The 15,298-nt window shown below is 47.7% G+C and overlaps 1 protein-coding gene across 4 annotated transcripts in view; it reads left to right on the top strand.

Moving 5' to 3' along the window:
* The window catches only part of Eml6 (EMAP like 6), a 160,438-nt gene that overhangs the window by 117,140 nt on the left and 28,000 nt on the right, over window positions 1–15,298 (top strand). For all 4 annotated transcript variants that reach the window (XM_038313523.1, XM_042054357.1, XM_038313533.1 and 1 more), the window contains exons 25-27: window positions 228–404; window positions 5,029–5,230; window positions 5,359–5,485. In XM_038313523.1, coding sequence (XP_038169451.1) covers window positions 228–404; window positions 5,029–5,230; window positions 5,359–5,485 — 506 coding nt within the window. The remainder of the gene's footprint in view (window positions 1–227; window positions 405–5,028; window positions 5,231–5,358; window positions 5,486–15,298) is intronic.

Here is a 15,298-nt window from a genome sequence, read left to right as displayed (position 1 = left end):
ATTACTGAGAGTTCCGGGCCAGGTTGGGCTACGGACTGAGACCTTGTCTCATAATGAGAACAATAATAATGGCACTGAGAATTGGAGCTCAGCACCCAGTACAAATGCCTGCTGTTGGAGAGTTTCTTGTCTCCAGCTAACTACTCATTTTAAAAATGGGTTCTCTTAAGTAAAACAAGAAGAAACGAGGCGCCACAACATGGTCACGCTCTTTCATCCTCCTGCAGATCGAGAAGATAGAATGGGACACATGGACCTGCGTCCTGGGACCCACCTGTGAAGGAATCTGGCCAGCGCACAGCGATGTGACCGATGTCAACGCTGCCAGTCTCACTAAAGATGGCACCCTCTTAGCCACTGGGGATGATTTCGGATTTGTTAAGCTTTTCTCATATCCTGTGAAGGTAATATTGCATGTTTGTCAGAGATTTGATCTGTTTCAGTAATTTTCCTAAACCTACCTATTGCAGCTGTGTGGATTTTTTTTTTTATTTGAATGCATAGGTAGTCAGAAGTGGTATTTATTACTTCTGTAATGCTGTGTAGAAACCTCCCTGGTACTGTTTTTAAGTGGACGACTTAAGTGAAATTCTCATGATATAGAGGTTCTCCCAGATCCCCATCATATGAACTGTGGATTAGATGTCATCTTGATACCTCACAGTCTGCCGTTCCGACTGTTCTAGCATAGGTCCAGAGACTAGGAACCTGCTGTCCCTGTGAACAGCACAATTCATTGTCTTGAAGCAGCTTCTGTTGTTAACAGGCATCACTTGGCCCTGAGCCCGTGTGTAGCCTGCACCCTGCCTCTTAACCACTGAGACATCTTTCCAGTTCTCTAACAGCCTTTGTATGTAGGAACGTTGTACCCTGTAAGCTCATCTTCCCCTCTGGGCATCTCCAGTCCCTTTCGCCATTCCCCATGTGCTGTGATTTCTAGCTGCTCTCCCTCTCTGCCCACATCAGTCCCTTCTCCAGCTGCCTAGAGAGGAGCCAGTGCTTCAGATAGACCCTGACTAGCTCACAGGACAGCCAGGCTATTAGCTTCTTGGTTTTGATTTTACAGTTCCATTGAATAAAATGAAACTGTCACCAACTGAGCTAAAATCCTAGCTGATCTATGCATGGAGCTGTCGTTCTCAGGAGCGTTCACGTTCCCACCCTGTACTTGCAGAATCTAGTGTCTGAAGTCTGGTTAGAGCACTTTGTATCCATACCACGAGAACGTTCACCATGCTTAGCTTGTCTATCCTAGCCACATCTTTCAGTGCCTCTGAGACTGTGACTCCTTTCTAGCCCCATGCCGTCTCGATCTTACAATCTTATTTCTAAATCATGGGAAGAGATATCAGTCAAATGCCAGTGCCAGGTGCCCCCACATCCCTTCCATGTGTCAGTCTGCATTTAGTTCCAGTTCTGTAACTGATAACAGATATTTAAATCTCTCTAGCTATCCAGTACTGCAGCTTCCTCCAAGACGTTATTAAAATACTTAGTGTCTGATAAAGGGCCAGCAACTAAAACATAGTGGGACTGAGGCAGCTCAACAGACGCAGGTCTAAGGTGGTGGATCCATGGTACAGCGCTTGCCCGACTCACCCAAGTACTGTGTTCCGTCTCCATAACCTTAAACAAAGACTGGGGATGGAGAAATAGCAAACAGAACACGGTGGTTTACGTCCGTAAGTTTTTGAGGCACCTTCGTGCTGTTTTCCATAACGCGGCACCAATTTGCATTCTCGCCAACAGTAGCTTAGCATTTCCGGCAGTGTTCCCTTTTCTCCACGCCCTCCCAAACACTTGTTCTTTTGTTTCCTTGGGTACCAGTTGTCCTAACATATGTGGTGATATCTCATTATGGTTTCAATTTGCATTCCCCTAGTAAGCGAGGTTTGGTGACTTTTCATGCCCCTGTTTTCCATTTCCACGTTGGTTTTTTGTTTTATTTTTTGTTTTTGCAGAATATCTGTTCAGGTTCTTTGTCCTATCAATCTATCAGTATATTAATCTATCTATCTATCTATCTATCTATCTATCTATCTATCTATCTATCTCTGTCTTTCTCTCCAGTTTATTTTCATTATTTTAAAAATTATGTGCATGTATATGAGTAGAAGTGCCCCCAGAGACCAGAAAGGGGCCTTGGAGCCCCTGGAACTGGAGTAAATGTGGTTCCAGTGTCTAACATGGGTGCTAGGAGTCGAACTCCAGTCCACTGGAAGAGCAGAAGGCTCTCTCAACTATTCAGCCGTCTTTCTCTTCACCCCACCTCACCGCCCATATATATCAAGCTGGCCTTGAATTTACTGTGTTCCTCCTGCTTCTGCCTTTCCAAATATTGGTATTGCAGGTCTGTGCCACCGTATCTAAATGCCCTGCTTTTTTTTAATCTAGTTTTTCTAGCTCAGTTCCCTTACCCAACTGCTGCATGCTAATAAGCATAGTTGCTCTGGGTCTGAGCAAATTCACTGTTAACTGAATTTGTGCTCCCTGCCAACACATCACAGCCCTGACTCCACGGTGAATGTGTGCGTGTCCTCCCCGCAAGACTCCACGGTCAATGTGTGTGTGTCCTCCCTGACTTCATGGTGAGTGTATGTGTCCTCCCTGCAAACACATCGCAGCCCTGACTTCACGGTCAGTGTGTGTGTGTCCTGACTCCACAGTGAGTGTGGTGAGTGTCTGTGTGTGTGTCCTCCCTGACTGCATGGTGAGTGTGTGTGTGGCCTGACTCCACAGTGAGTGTGTGTGTGTCCTCCCTGACTCCACGATGAGCGTGTGTGTGTATCCTCCCTGACTCCACGATGAGCGTGTGTGTATGTGTGTGTGTGTGTGTGTGTGTGTTCTCCCTGACTCCACGGTGAGTGTGTGCATGTCCTCCCCGCAAGACTCCAGGGTCAGTGTGTGTGTCCTCCCTGACTGTATGGTGAGTGTATGTGTCCTCCCTGCAAACACATCACAGCCCTGACTCCACAGTGAGTGTGTGTGTGTCCTCCCTGACTCCACGGTGAGTGTGTGTGTGTGTGTGTGTGTGTGTGTGTGTGTGTGTCCTCCCTGACTCCACGGTGATTGTGTGTGTGTGTGTGTGTGTGTGTGTGTGTCCTCCCTGACTCCACGGTGAGTGTGTGGGTGTCCTCCCTGCAAACACATAGCAGCCCTGACTCCACAGTGAGTGTGTATGTAGAGAGGAGCTGTACAGAAGTAAGGCTGAATGAGTTTGTGGATGTGGAACACTGGTCTGACAGAGTTAATGGGTTATAAAAAGAGGTACCAGAGCCAGGCCTGGTGGCGCTCACCTTTAATCCCAGCACTCTGGAGGCAGAGGCAGGCAGATCTCTGAGTTCAAGGCCAGCATGGTCTACGAGAGCTAGTCCCAGGATAGCCAGGTCTACACGGAGAAACCCTGTCTTAAAGAAAAATAAAAAATAAAATAAAAAGAGACACCAAAGTCAGACATTAATCAGACATATAGTGGTTCGTGTCTGTAATCGGACGTGGTGGTTCATGTCTGTAATCAGACGTGGTGTTTCGTGTCTGCAATCCCAGCAGCTGATAGGCTGGCATGGAAGAATCCTAAGTGTGAGGTCGAGCTGGGCTGTACAATAAAACCCTGCTTCAGAGAGACAGGGCATGGAGTTCTTATTCCTGACACACAACACTCCCGGTGTCCAAAATGCAAGCTTCATTCTTAAGCTACCTTCTTGGTCATTTCACCTGTTCTTACTAGGCATGGCCACCTTCCAGGCCTCGTCCTTCGCCTGGCCAACACCCCTGGCATAGTCCCCTTTACATCTCCACAAGCCATCTTTGCAAAAGTGGATATTCAGATCTTTTAATTTTAGTTGCTTTCTCTTCCTTCTTTTTACCGTTTTTTAAAATATGTACATGTTTGTCAGTGGGTGTGCATGTGTACATGTTTGTCAGTGGGTGTGCATGTGTGCATGAGTGCAGGTGCCCTCCAAGGCCAGCAGGGAGCATTAGATCTCGGCACACAGAACCCTGGAGGCCTTGGAAATACCTTCTTCTGCCTGTTGGCCTCTCTGGCCTTCCCATTCTGCCAGCTTTGTTGAGGACTGGGTAGGTTGCAGGTAGCTGGGAAGGGTCAGCAGACCTGGAGAGCTGCAGGACTGAAGCCCCACACCTACCCCTGTGTCCCAGTGCATCAGCCCAAAGCCCTTGGGAAGTCTCTTCTCAGTTGTGTGCGATCATTTTCTTCTGGCACGCCTCCAGTCGCTGGCTCCTGACCCAGAGTTCATGTGGCTTGCCACACTGTGTAAGGTATTCCCTGGGAGCCAGTGAGAGAATGGAAAAAGCACCTCTTTAGATGGCTCCCACAGGAGCTCATTGCTGCCAGGCCGTGTCTCATGAGCCCAGAATGGAAGCTCTTCCTGGTGCCAAGGCAGGCTTCCCAGCACTTTTTAGGACACCCCTGGGGACAGCCACAGGCACGCCCCGCCCTCCCCGCCTCAACACCTGCAAGTAGAATGGTGCAGCCTGGGCCCCACACTCTGAAAGCTTCCAGCAATGACTGGAAAACCGGACTTTATTTATTTAGATTTGTCTGTGGACAGCAGCTTGCTTTGTCTTTACAACAGTTCTTTGAGTGGTTTCTCCTCCCCAGTGTCCGTGGGAGAAACTGCCGCATTTGTTTTAGACATTACTTGAGGTCCCTTGCTTCCTTCTGTCCTTGCCTGAGTTGTGACCTAAAAGCCACCATGGGGATCGACTGGGAGTGTAACAAGTTCACACTAAACACCTCTGGGCCTGATATGCTTGATGTTAGAGCGACACAAAAACAAACTATTTCCTTAATTCCCAAATGCATTTCAAAAACACATGTTGAAGACCTATTGTGGGCCAAGCGCCGCCGTCTTGTGGGACCCCAGCCCTGCCGCACCCACCAAGCATGTGCTCTCCTGATACTGGCGGAATCGCTGCTTTGAGCAGTTCCGTTCCGTCCCTAGCTAACAGGAATCAAGAGCCGCTGGTAACTGGTAACTAACTGCCAGCTTCTGGCTGTATTTGCAGGGACAGCATGCAAGATTCAAGAAGTATGTGGGGCACAGCGCGCACGTCACCAACGTGAGGTGGCTGCACAATGACTCTGTGTTGCTCACGGTGGGAGGCGCCGACACGGCCTTGATGATATGGACCAGGGAATTTGTAGGGACCCAAGAGAGCAAGCTGGTTGACAGTGAGGAGTCAGATACAGATGCGGAAGAAGATGGAGGTGAGCCCCAATCAGCCATACCCCTTCCATGATGATGGCAGCTTTCTCTCTGCCCCCAACCCCCACCCCCACCCCCGCACAAACGCCTGAAAACCAGCTCATACCCCAATCTCTTTCTGTTGTTTGAGGCTATGACAGTGATGTTGCCAGAGAGAAGGCCATCGACTACACCACCAAGATCTACGCCGTGAGCATCAGGGAAATGGAAGGCACCAAACCACACCAGCAGCTAAAGGAGGTGTCCATGGAAGAAAGGTATGGTGTTTGCAAGGTCTGTTTGCGTTTGTTGTGCCCGAAAACAAACCCATTTGACCTAGAGTACAGTTCTCTGCCCTTGAATTTATGCCAAACTGAGACTTTTATTATCTGCCTAGACTCTTAACCTATGCACAGACTTAAGTGAGGAAATTGCCCAGTGCCCTCAGCCCAAGCCAAGAGGCATTCACAGTTATGCAGATTGGTTATTGTGTATGGCTTGGATAGGTAAGACACTGGACTGAGCTGGGCTTCCCTCGCATAGGGAAGGGAGCACGAGAGCCCCCAAAGGCCCTCGAATGCATGATTAACAAGACAGCTTGCTGATCAGCAGGGCAGGAGGGCAGGCTTTTGAAGTAGGTCGGGGGACATTGGTGGACTGGCAGAAGGGAGTCACCTCCCAGTCCGACCGGTCTTGTGACAACCCGTCACTTAATGTACTTTCTTTTGCTGTGCCCTCACTTGCCCCGCTCTGCGCAGGGGTCTAGTATTTCTAGACCCCGTGAACGCCGTGAATAGACACAGGGTTCTAATGCTGTGTTGTGCCTTTCTGGTCTGCACTTTTAAGTACTGACAAGAAGAATTTGCCAAACATTGTAGAATTTAAAAATGCAAAGCTCATAATCACATAATTGACCATGTTCCTAATTGGGAAGCATAAATATCGAATAAAAACTCGAATTTGAAGAGAATCTCAGGGGTCCGACCCAGGCTGACCCACATCTGGAAGGTTCTCAGTGAGCCCTTTTCCTTGAGGCAGGCGGGATGGCCGGAGTGCCTCAATACCGCACTGTATGCTGAGATTCAAGGTTTTGCTTTTGATAGCACCTTCTGCCTCATGAAGCCACGTGATGAACATGTTCCCCACTTTCTCTTAGGGACTGAGCCCCACCCTCTCACTCCAGTTCAGTGGGAGACTTCAGGTTAGCTTGCTGAGTGCTGTGTTATTGGTGAGACGGATGGTGAGCCCTAACTCTCTCCTTGAATCTTTATTACAAGTGGCATGCTAATTCTCCCCGTTGAATCCTTATTACATGGTACAATACAGAGGGAAGTTTTCTTTTGTTTAGAAAATACTGCGAAAGGACTGGATTCTAAGAGCTGAACAAAGGAGCACACACACACACACACACACACACACACACACGAATGTACGAATAGGCCAGCGTACTGATCTACCTGAGAAAGGTGTTTGGTCTGAGTTAAATCTCTTTACAAATAAAGTATCCAGCCTCTCCAATTTCACATTCCATCATGAGTGGAATTGACTTGCCCATTATTCCAAGGGTGTTCAAGCTGGTTTCTATAAAACTCAGTGGTGTATCACTGAAATGCAGACCCAGCACTAAAGTACTGCCTTGTAACTTCTGTCCCAACTCCCTGGCTCCACCTTAGGTCAGGCGTGACCCACGTGTCATTCAGCCACTCCTTGTCTGTTACCTCTCTGCACAGCCCTATAAAAAGCCGTGCTGAGATGGCGCATGAGGAAGTTAGCAGTTTTAAGATTAAAACATGTGAACACGCATTATTTTCTTTATTTTTCCAGATTGAAGAATTGTTATATGTTAGGGCACACTGATTGGAACCTTTATTTTTTAAAAAAAACAAGAAAAGAAATACATTGTAGAGTTATAAGCAAGCATTTGTCTACCTCCTGTCACTTTAAAATAGGATTCGCCCTGGAATGCAGTGAGGAAAACGTGTAGTAAAGAAAACCATTTTAAAGTAAGTATAGGGTTCAGAGAAAGCATCAAGCCTTTTCTACAGACAGCAATTTCCTTGATAACTTAAAAGCCTTGACAGCCCCAGTTTGCAGAAGGCTTTTAGTCACAGAGACAATAGCAGCTGCACGGCATGCTGGGAGCAGAGCGTGCCCACGCTAACCAGGGCAACCCGTTAGCATGTAGAGAGAGAAATCCATATCTGAGCCAAGGATAAGCAGCCTCTCCCATCCTGGTCAGTGATTTTAGGGCAGTCTGGGCCTCTGAGACAAAACTAGGCAGTTCAAAGCACAAAAGAGAGGAGTATTGGGCAGAAGAAACCAGAACAAGTGATAGACTGTGAGTTAGGACTGAGCCCTTGGAGCAAGGATGGGGAAGATGCATTGCAACTTGGCCTTCAGATGGAACAGAAAGCTGACTTGGAGGACGCTAGCTTCCTAGGAAAGACAGGGGCAGAGACAGAAGAATGAGGTGGTGCCCCTGCGTCAGGAACCAAGCTTCTCCCAGGGTGTGTTCGGGCCGGTGCTGCCCTGTGACTCCTTGCCCTGCTGATCTCTCCTTGTTCCCGTGCTGTGTAATGCCTGGAGACACCTGGGCCAGGACACATTCCAGTGAGAGTGAGCAGACACGCTGGAGGACTGCGGAGGTGTGTGCCCGGAGCGGCTGCTCCGTGCAAGGACCTTCGCTTGGTCTCCCATCCGTGCTCCAGGCATCTGTGTAGCTAACCAGTCCCGTCCCCCCTTCCTCCCAAGAGGAATGCGGCAGCTGTCACCCTGAGGAAAAATGCCTAGTGACAGCTGCACGCTCTGCGTCAATCATTTTTTTATTCTGAAGACAGCCATGGATTGTTTCTGGTTAGATCCAGATATTTTACTTTAAAATAGCTGTGTGACTACATCAGGCCTTCTTCTGCAGCTCCTAACATATTGTGACTTTTTCTTCTTCACAAGCCATATGACCTTCAGTTCCAATTTTGGGAAGTGAGAAAATTGAGGAAAAAAATAATAATTGCTCTTGAGAGAACACTGGGCTACACCTCGCACACGTGAAAAGTGCCGATTACATTTCAGCTTTGCCCCCAGTTCACCACGTGGCTTCACTTGGACTCTGTCAGCCAGCCCCCACCCTAGATGAAGCCACTGTCCAGCAACCATGTGGGGTGCATGGCTAGGAGCAGGGCGATACCTGCCCAGTTGTTTCTCCTCCCAAAGTCTGCTCTGCTGAGTCAGTCAGGCGCTGAAAGGCTGGGCAAACCTAGGGGTGCTGTCGATAAGGCTAGCAGGAGACGAAGGGCTGGAGGTGCTGGGTAGGGGCACACAAAACATTCCCCTTTATTGCTTTTGCTTGCTGAAAATTGACAGCTTTAACGTGAGTTCTGGAGACTCAAACTCGGGTTCTCATGCTTGTATAACAAGCCCTTTCACTCACTGAGCCGTCTTCTCGGCCAGCCATTTCTTTTAGTGCCTACTGTTTACCACAGGTATTTCCTAATAACCTTCTGCAAGGAGGAGACATGCTGCTCCTGCAGAGGACCCAGATTTGATTTCCAGCACCCACACGACAGCTCACAACCATTTGGAACTCCCGTCCTGGGGATCTGATGCCCTCTTCAAGCCTCTGCAGCCACCAGGCACACATATATATGCAGGCAAAATGCCCATCTACACTAAAAGATAATAACTACGTAAAGCTAGACTGTTGTGTGAAGAATGGTAATAAGGGAGATTTTTATCTGTATTCACTTGGAACCTGCATCCAGACAGAAATCTGCCTTCAAGGTGAAGACACGGCATGACCAAACTGGGCTATCTTTATGGCAGTGGGCACTGAGATATTCACACACTTAAGTCGGGAGTTTTCTCTGTGCACCCATGTTGGAAGGCTGCACTGTTCTCGAAGTCCTTGTGAGTAAGCGCTGAAGTTTGCAGCTATTTGAGTGACAGGACCTGGGGTTTCCATTTTACCTGTGACTAAAACAAGCTCACCCCAACTTGCTTTGTGCTCTTATCCCAGAAGCTGCGCAAGCGGTGACCACAAGTCAGAATCACGCCTGACCTGAGGCACAGTTCTTTGCTCAGAAAGCTCTTGGGTTGCTGCCAGACTCTCTGGCCTTGTTTTCTCTGGAAAACGGCATTTCTCCTTGTAAAAATAAGCAACGTGGCAGTCTTAGTTCTTGAGTTTCATTGTCTTAGTACTGGTTTAATGACTTTACTTATTACTTGTGAATAACTGTAAAATGATGGTACTTATTTCAGTCACTAGTGTATCAGACATGTTTAGTTTCCAGGAGGGGGGGTACACTTGTGCCACCATGCAGGCCAGAGCACAGCCTGGAAGAGCCAGTTCTTTCCTTCTGTCGTGTGTGTCTTGGAAGCTGAACTCGGGTCTTTAGGGTTGATAGCTTCCCTGCTGAGGTGTCTCATTGGCTCTGAGCAGAGATATTTGGTCTAGATATTCAGCTGTTTTACATGTGTGTGTGTGTGTGTTGTGTGTGTGTATGGAGAGAGAGAGAGAGAGAGAGAGAGAGAGAGAGAGAGAGAGAGAGAGAATCAATCTCCACCTTTCTAAAAATATTTAAAAATGACTTTTCAACTATTTTTATATTAATTACTTTCCTCCTTGATGTGACAAACACCAGATAAAGCAGCTGCCTTAGCCAGGCCCCCCTAAGGGAGCAGGACTGGAAGAATGGATATATTTATTTTTTGAAGGAACTTATTGGATTGGCTTACACAATACGGTCAGAGTAGACCAACAGCGGTTGTCTCGCATTGGAGAGACAGCCCGGCAGTAACTCAGTCTCTGAGGCTGGGCCTCAGCACTTCCAATCTGGTGCCAAAGGCCTGGAGCATTTCTGGAGTCACTGAACTTCAGTCCCCATTGGAGGCTCAAAGAAGCAGGTTCCTATCAGCCAGGGGATCAGCAGCGGCTGAAAGGAGGAACTTTCCAGTCAGAGCAAAGGTCAATAGCGCAAAGAACAAAAAATGGTTCCTTCTTCAAGGTCCTTTTCATTGCTACCAATGAAAGCAATGAATGAAGATGTGCCTTGAAGCAGAAGCCCCTTGCCTCTAGGCTGCATCTCAGTGGCACTGCCCTTTGTTCCCATGACAGACGCTGTGAACCGGAAAACTCCCCTCTCTGCCTCTCTCTCTCTCTCTGTCTCTCTCTGTCTCTGTCTCTGTCTCTCTCTGTCTCTCTCTGTCTGTCTCTCTCTGTCTGTCTCTCTGTCTCTCTCTCTGTCTCTCTCTGTCTCTCTCTGTCTCTCTCTCTGTCTCTCTCTGTCTCTCTCTGTCTCTCTCTCTCTCTCTCTCTCTCTCTCTCTCTGTCAGGCTCCTTTCCGTGTGCATCATGGGTAATAACCCACAGTATTGCAGTCTCTTGCAATCCCCATATCGAGTTGATCTCCACGGTCAGGTCTCATCTTTCAGTAATCCCAGGTGGGGACCTACAGACAAGTCAGGGTCCTAAATAGCCATCCTGTTCTCTCCCACCCCACAGTGCCCCTCTCTGGACTCTGCCATTTCTCCCTTACCCCTCCCCAGCAGCAAGAGGGGCTAACAGCTTTCATCTAGTACCCTCTTTTCATGTGGTTTAGGTACCCCTAGACTTGGGGATGCTCACCAAGTGAGTTCTCTTTCCCTTTCTGCTTTGCGGGGACTGAGGAAAAGCTGTCACTTTGCAAAGCGCCCCCTATGGCAAAGGCAGATGACACTCCATCTGCACAGGAGGAAATGCTTGCTAGCCAAGCAGCAGTGACAGGCCAGTGACCTGTGAGCGGTGAAAGAATTTACCAAGAGAGAAAAAGGCAGAAGTCTGTTGCTTATTGGCTACATGGTGTTATAGCTGATGTGGATAAGACAGTAGACAGGGCCTCTGCTGCTAGAGAGTCAGTTTCCGTGGACAGACAATGTTTACATGTCCCCACGCCTTGCCTGTTGAGGTCATACTGGGTGGAATGCCTGTGTGGGGCTCATATCTGCGTGGTTAGGTGGGCATATCGTTACTCTTTGAGGAATAAGTTTCACGGTGAATTATTTCTTCTTGAGACTGTCTATATAAGACAACCTAAGTCTCTAGGAGCCAAACTCCTCACAGGCTGAGCCTGCTCCCTCTCTGGAGTAGTGTCATGGCAGCCTCAAACAGACTGCAGTTAGGGCTCAAGGTTAGTTCTTGTCCCTCCTCAGACAACCATACCCTTCTTTTAGAAGAAGAATGCCCGGCTTGCATTCATACAAAAATGGTTTCCACAACATTGAAGTGGCAGGGCAAGAACTGACCTTATCGGGGATTATGAGAAATGAATTGTAAGTATTATCTCATATTAATATTTTAGATACATAATCATTCTAAGTCTATGGCATATATTCCTGAGGAAACCAAAGACCCTTTACCAACCCTAAACAAAGAGCATATTTTGAGTTCAAAAACTTTGTTTTGCATTTATTTATGTGTTTGTGTTCATTTGTATGTATGTGGGCATGCTCACCATGGGGCATGCGCTGGTTCTCTTTTTCCCTCCACAGTATGAGGACAGAGGTCTCAGCAGCAAGTGAGCCATCTCACCAGCCCTGGCTGTGAGCTTTTATAATGGCAGGGTCTTTACCTGCTGACTGACAGGCACTACCTGCAAACAACCTCAGAATTCCACTGTGGCATTAGTATTTCCCAAACCTTTTCATATGCCTGTCATAGTTAGGATTTCTGTTGCTGTGAATAGACACCATGACCACGGCAACTCTTATAAAGGAAGACATTTCACTGTGGTGGCTTGCGGTGTCAGAGGTTTAATTCAGTATTGTCTTGGTGGTTCACAGCGATGTGCAGGCAGTCATGGTGCTAGAGAAGTAGCCGAGAGTTCTGCATCTTGATCTGTGGGCAACAGGAAATGAACTGTCTACTACACTGAGTGTAGCTTGAGCAAAGGATACCTCAAAGCCCACCCCTACAGTGACACGCTTCCTCCAACAAGGCCACACCTACTCCAACAAAGCCACACCTCCTAATAGTGCCACTTACTTTGGGGGGCCATTGTCTTTCAAACCACCACAATGCTTAGGTTACATGGATATGATGTAATATTTTATTTTTAATTTTGAGTATGCTTAAGGAAAAAACAAATTGATTCAAGGAATTGTCTACTATGTATACTATAAAGAAATGTTGTAGCGATTCTGTTTGTTAGATTTTTGGCAGTGGAGGAGATGGTGCGTGTCAGTGTATGAGTGTGGCACATTAGTGCAGGTGCCCTTGGGGACTAGAAGTGCTGGACCCTCGGGAGTTATAGTGACAGGCGGTATGAGCTGTCAGATGTAGGTGCTGGGACTCAAACCAGAGTACTCTGTAATAGCAGGACTCACAAGTAACCACCAAGCTGTCTCTCCAGCCCTGATTTTCTTTTCTCAGCCTCAAATTGGTTGCTCCGGTGATTCCTTATTATATTAGTCTGTAACATTGAGATGTTGTAAGTTATATTGGATGCAGACTTTTCTGTGCAGCTACCATGTAGGTAGCTGGCAGAGTACTTTGCACATAGTAGGTACCTGGTACAGTGCCTTGCATATGCCAAGTAGAAGCAAAGGCTTCTTGAACAAGTGAGTGAATGATGTTATCCTCCAAAGCCTCTGCAAATTCACTCTTTGTCAGTGGCTATTTTTACTTTCATTTTTTTTTTTTAGCTCCCATGACCTGTCTTGTCGTTGTTGGAGATAGGTGACCCGTGCACAATCTGAGGAAGCTCCAACCGGCTGTGGGGATGGCTTGATTAAATGATTTTTTAAATCTATATCATCTATGTATTAGGAATTGAAACTCTGGTTTGGTTTAAATCTATGTCCCCAAAGGCAAGGAAAACAGAAAATGAACACGTTTGCTACCACAGCCATCAGCCTGCCTTACACACAAAGATGCCCTGCTAGCCAGTTTGTGATAGAACAAAGAACATGCTAGAACATGTTCATGGCTGGCAGTGTTAAAAATATAGGAAAGTTAGACACATTTCCCTGAGCTGAAACAAATTACCATATATAGGCAATCTCAGGTTTTTTTTTCCCCCTAACCTTTTATGCTATGTTTGGAGAAGAAAATCTCCTGAGAGAACCTGCCCCCAATTTCGAAAAAATGCTTTGCTTTTAATCAGTAGCTGTGTGGGAATTTCCAGCTGGCCAAAGGCGGGATGAGGCAGGACAAGGTTCTCCTCGGTGCTGCTGTGAGCTGTGAATGAACAGCCTCCTGCTGCACAGGACTCACAAAGGCCCTTTGTCCTGCGTGGTCCGTGGCTGCTCTCAGAGCTGGTGCTGCTTGTATTGTTGCTAAGAGCTGACAATCTCTCTAAGCAAGTGCTTCAGAACAGGCCACGTGAGACCCCTGAACACTGCTAAGTCCTCGCTTGAGGCCTAGTCCAGTAAACAGGGAGCACGGAGAGCTGGCCTTGCCCCACTGGGAGGGAGGATCCTTTAATCCAGCATCCCATGCTGCTGGCGAAGAGGGATAGTATTCAAGAGCTTGCTAGTGTGGAGTCCCGTGTTTATGTTTTACAGGAGAGCTAAGCCGACCCTCCTGGTGGGAGAGTGACTCTATCAGAGCAGGCCCCGATTCCCAGAGACTTTCCCTTCTGGTGGGAGAGTGACTACCAGAGCAGGCCCTGATCCCAAAGACTGTGGCCTCAGTTTCTCCTTTCTCACTCCACCCCAGATCCTGTGAACAATCTGCCCCTGTAACTACCCTGAGCAAGTAGAATGTAGCAAGATTCTTGTTTCTTATGAAGGTGGGTAGAATAGACTAAAATTAAAATATCTATTAAGCCCTGAAATGCTAGAATCAGTCATCTCCAAGGCCTGTGTTTAAGTAGATTATCACCAAAACACTGAATAGTTGCCTTTTAAGTGAATGTAATAATATTTTCATAAAACGTTTTCTTTCTGCAAAACCCTGGGCTTTTTATATTGTCCTGAAGCAAAGCCGTTATTTCTATTTATAACTGATAATTTATAAAATTAAAACTGTCACACATTATAGAGCAGCCAGCCTTTTCCAGGGTGACTAGGCATAAAAACCCAGAGGTAAAGCGCTATGTGGTTTTTATGATTAGTGTGCCAAGGAAACCCTCCCATGTGTTTATTTGAAAGACACTTACTCTTGGGATTGAAAATGAAAGCATTAAAACTAAGCAAGGACTCCTCTTTCAAAGCTGTGACCGGATTGGGTTTGAGTCTTTCTGTGATCTCGGAATATCTCAGAGACTCCATTTGAAGGGATTGCATGACCTCAGGGACAGTTTCTCCCTCTTGTGCTATGTTAGAATATGGTGACTGAGGAGACATTTGCCAGCATGAGCAGGCCGAGCAGTGTGGGAGCATGATGCCCCAAGGATGATGCCCCACGGATGATGCCCCCGGATGGATTTACAGCTGGCAGATCTGCTCTGTCCCACCCACCCCTTCCAAGTTTGTGCTAAACTCTGTCATCCATGCAGACCCATTCTCCGGCTCCACCCCACCTCCCCACCTCTGCTCCTGACATCTACCTGCGGCTAAGGAGTTTGGCTGATGGTCACCCAGCTAACTGCCCTGCTGCCATGCCATGGTGACATCGTCACCTACAACATTCTCCCTTTGTAGCTTCACCAACTCCCTTCCCTAGATGCCTGGTCATCACCAATATAGCTGACCTTCCATGCATGTCCAGTGCTTAGCGCCTCTCTCTCTCTCTCTCTCTCTCTCTCTCTCTCTCTCTCTCTCTCTCTCTCTCTCCCTCTCCCTCTCCCCCTCTCCCCTCCTAATCTTACCATTCCTCTCCTGGCCTACTTTTCCGCTCAGACACTCCTGCCCCAGGCCCATTGGCCACCCCTGCGTGTTTTCTTATACCCACCTCTCCTCTTTCCTGGCTAGAAAATCTCCTGTCAGTGCATTGCCGCGCCCAGTGACGTCATGTGGCCAGCTGCAGTCAGGCCCTCTACCCTGAGCACGTGTTTGCACCTCATCTCTGGTGAACTCGGCCTTCCTCTGCTACTCTGCCTGCTACCCTGTGGTCTCCTTGGCAGGCAGCTTTGCTCTGCTCTGTCACTGACAACACAGGGCCATGTGTATAGCGCTGT

Source organism: Arvicola amphibius, chromosome 1, assembly GCF_903992535.2.
Source record: "Arvicola amphibius chromosome 1, mArvAmp1.2, whole genome shotgun sequence".
Lineage (NCBI taxonomy): Eukaryota > Metazoa > Chordata > Mammalia > Rodentia > Cricetidae > Arvicola > Arvicola amphibius.
The sequence above is the reverse complement of the archived record's forward strand: the minus strand, read 5'-3'. Positions and strand labels throughout refer to the sequence as shown.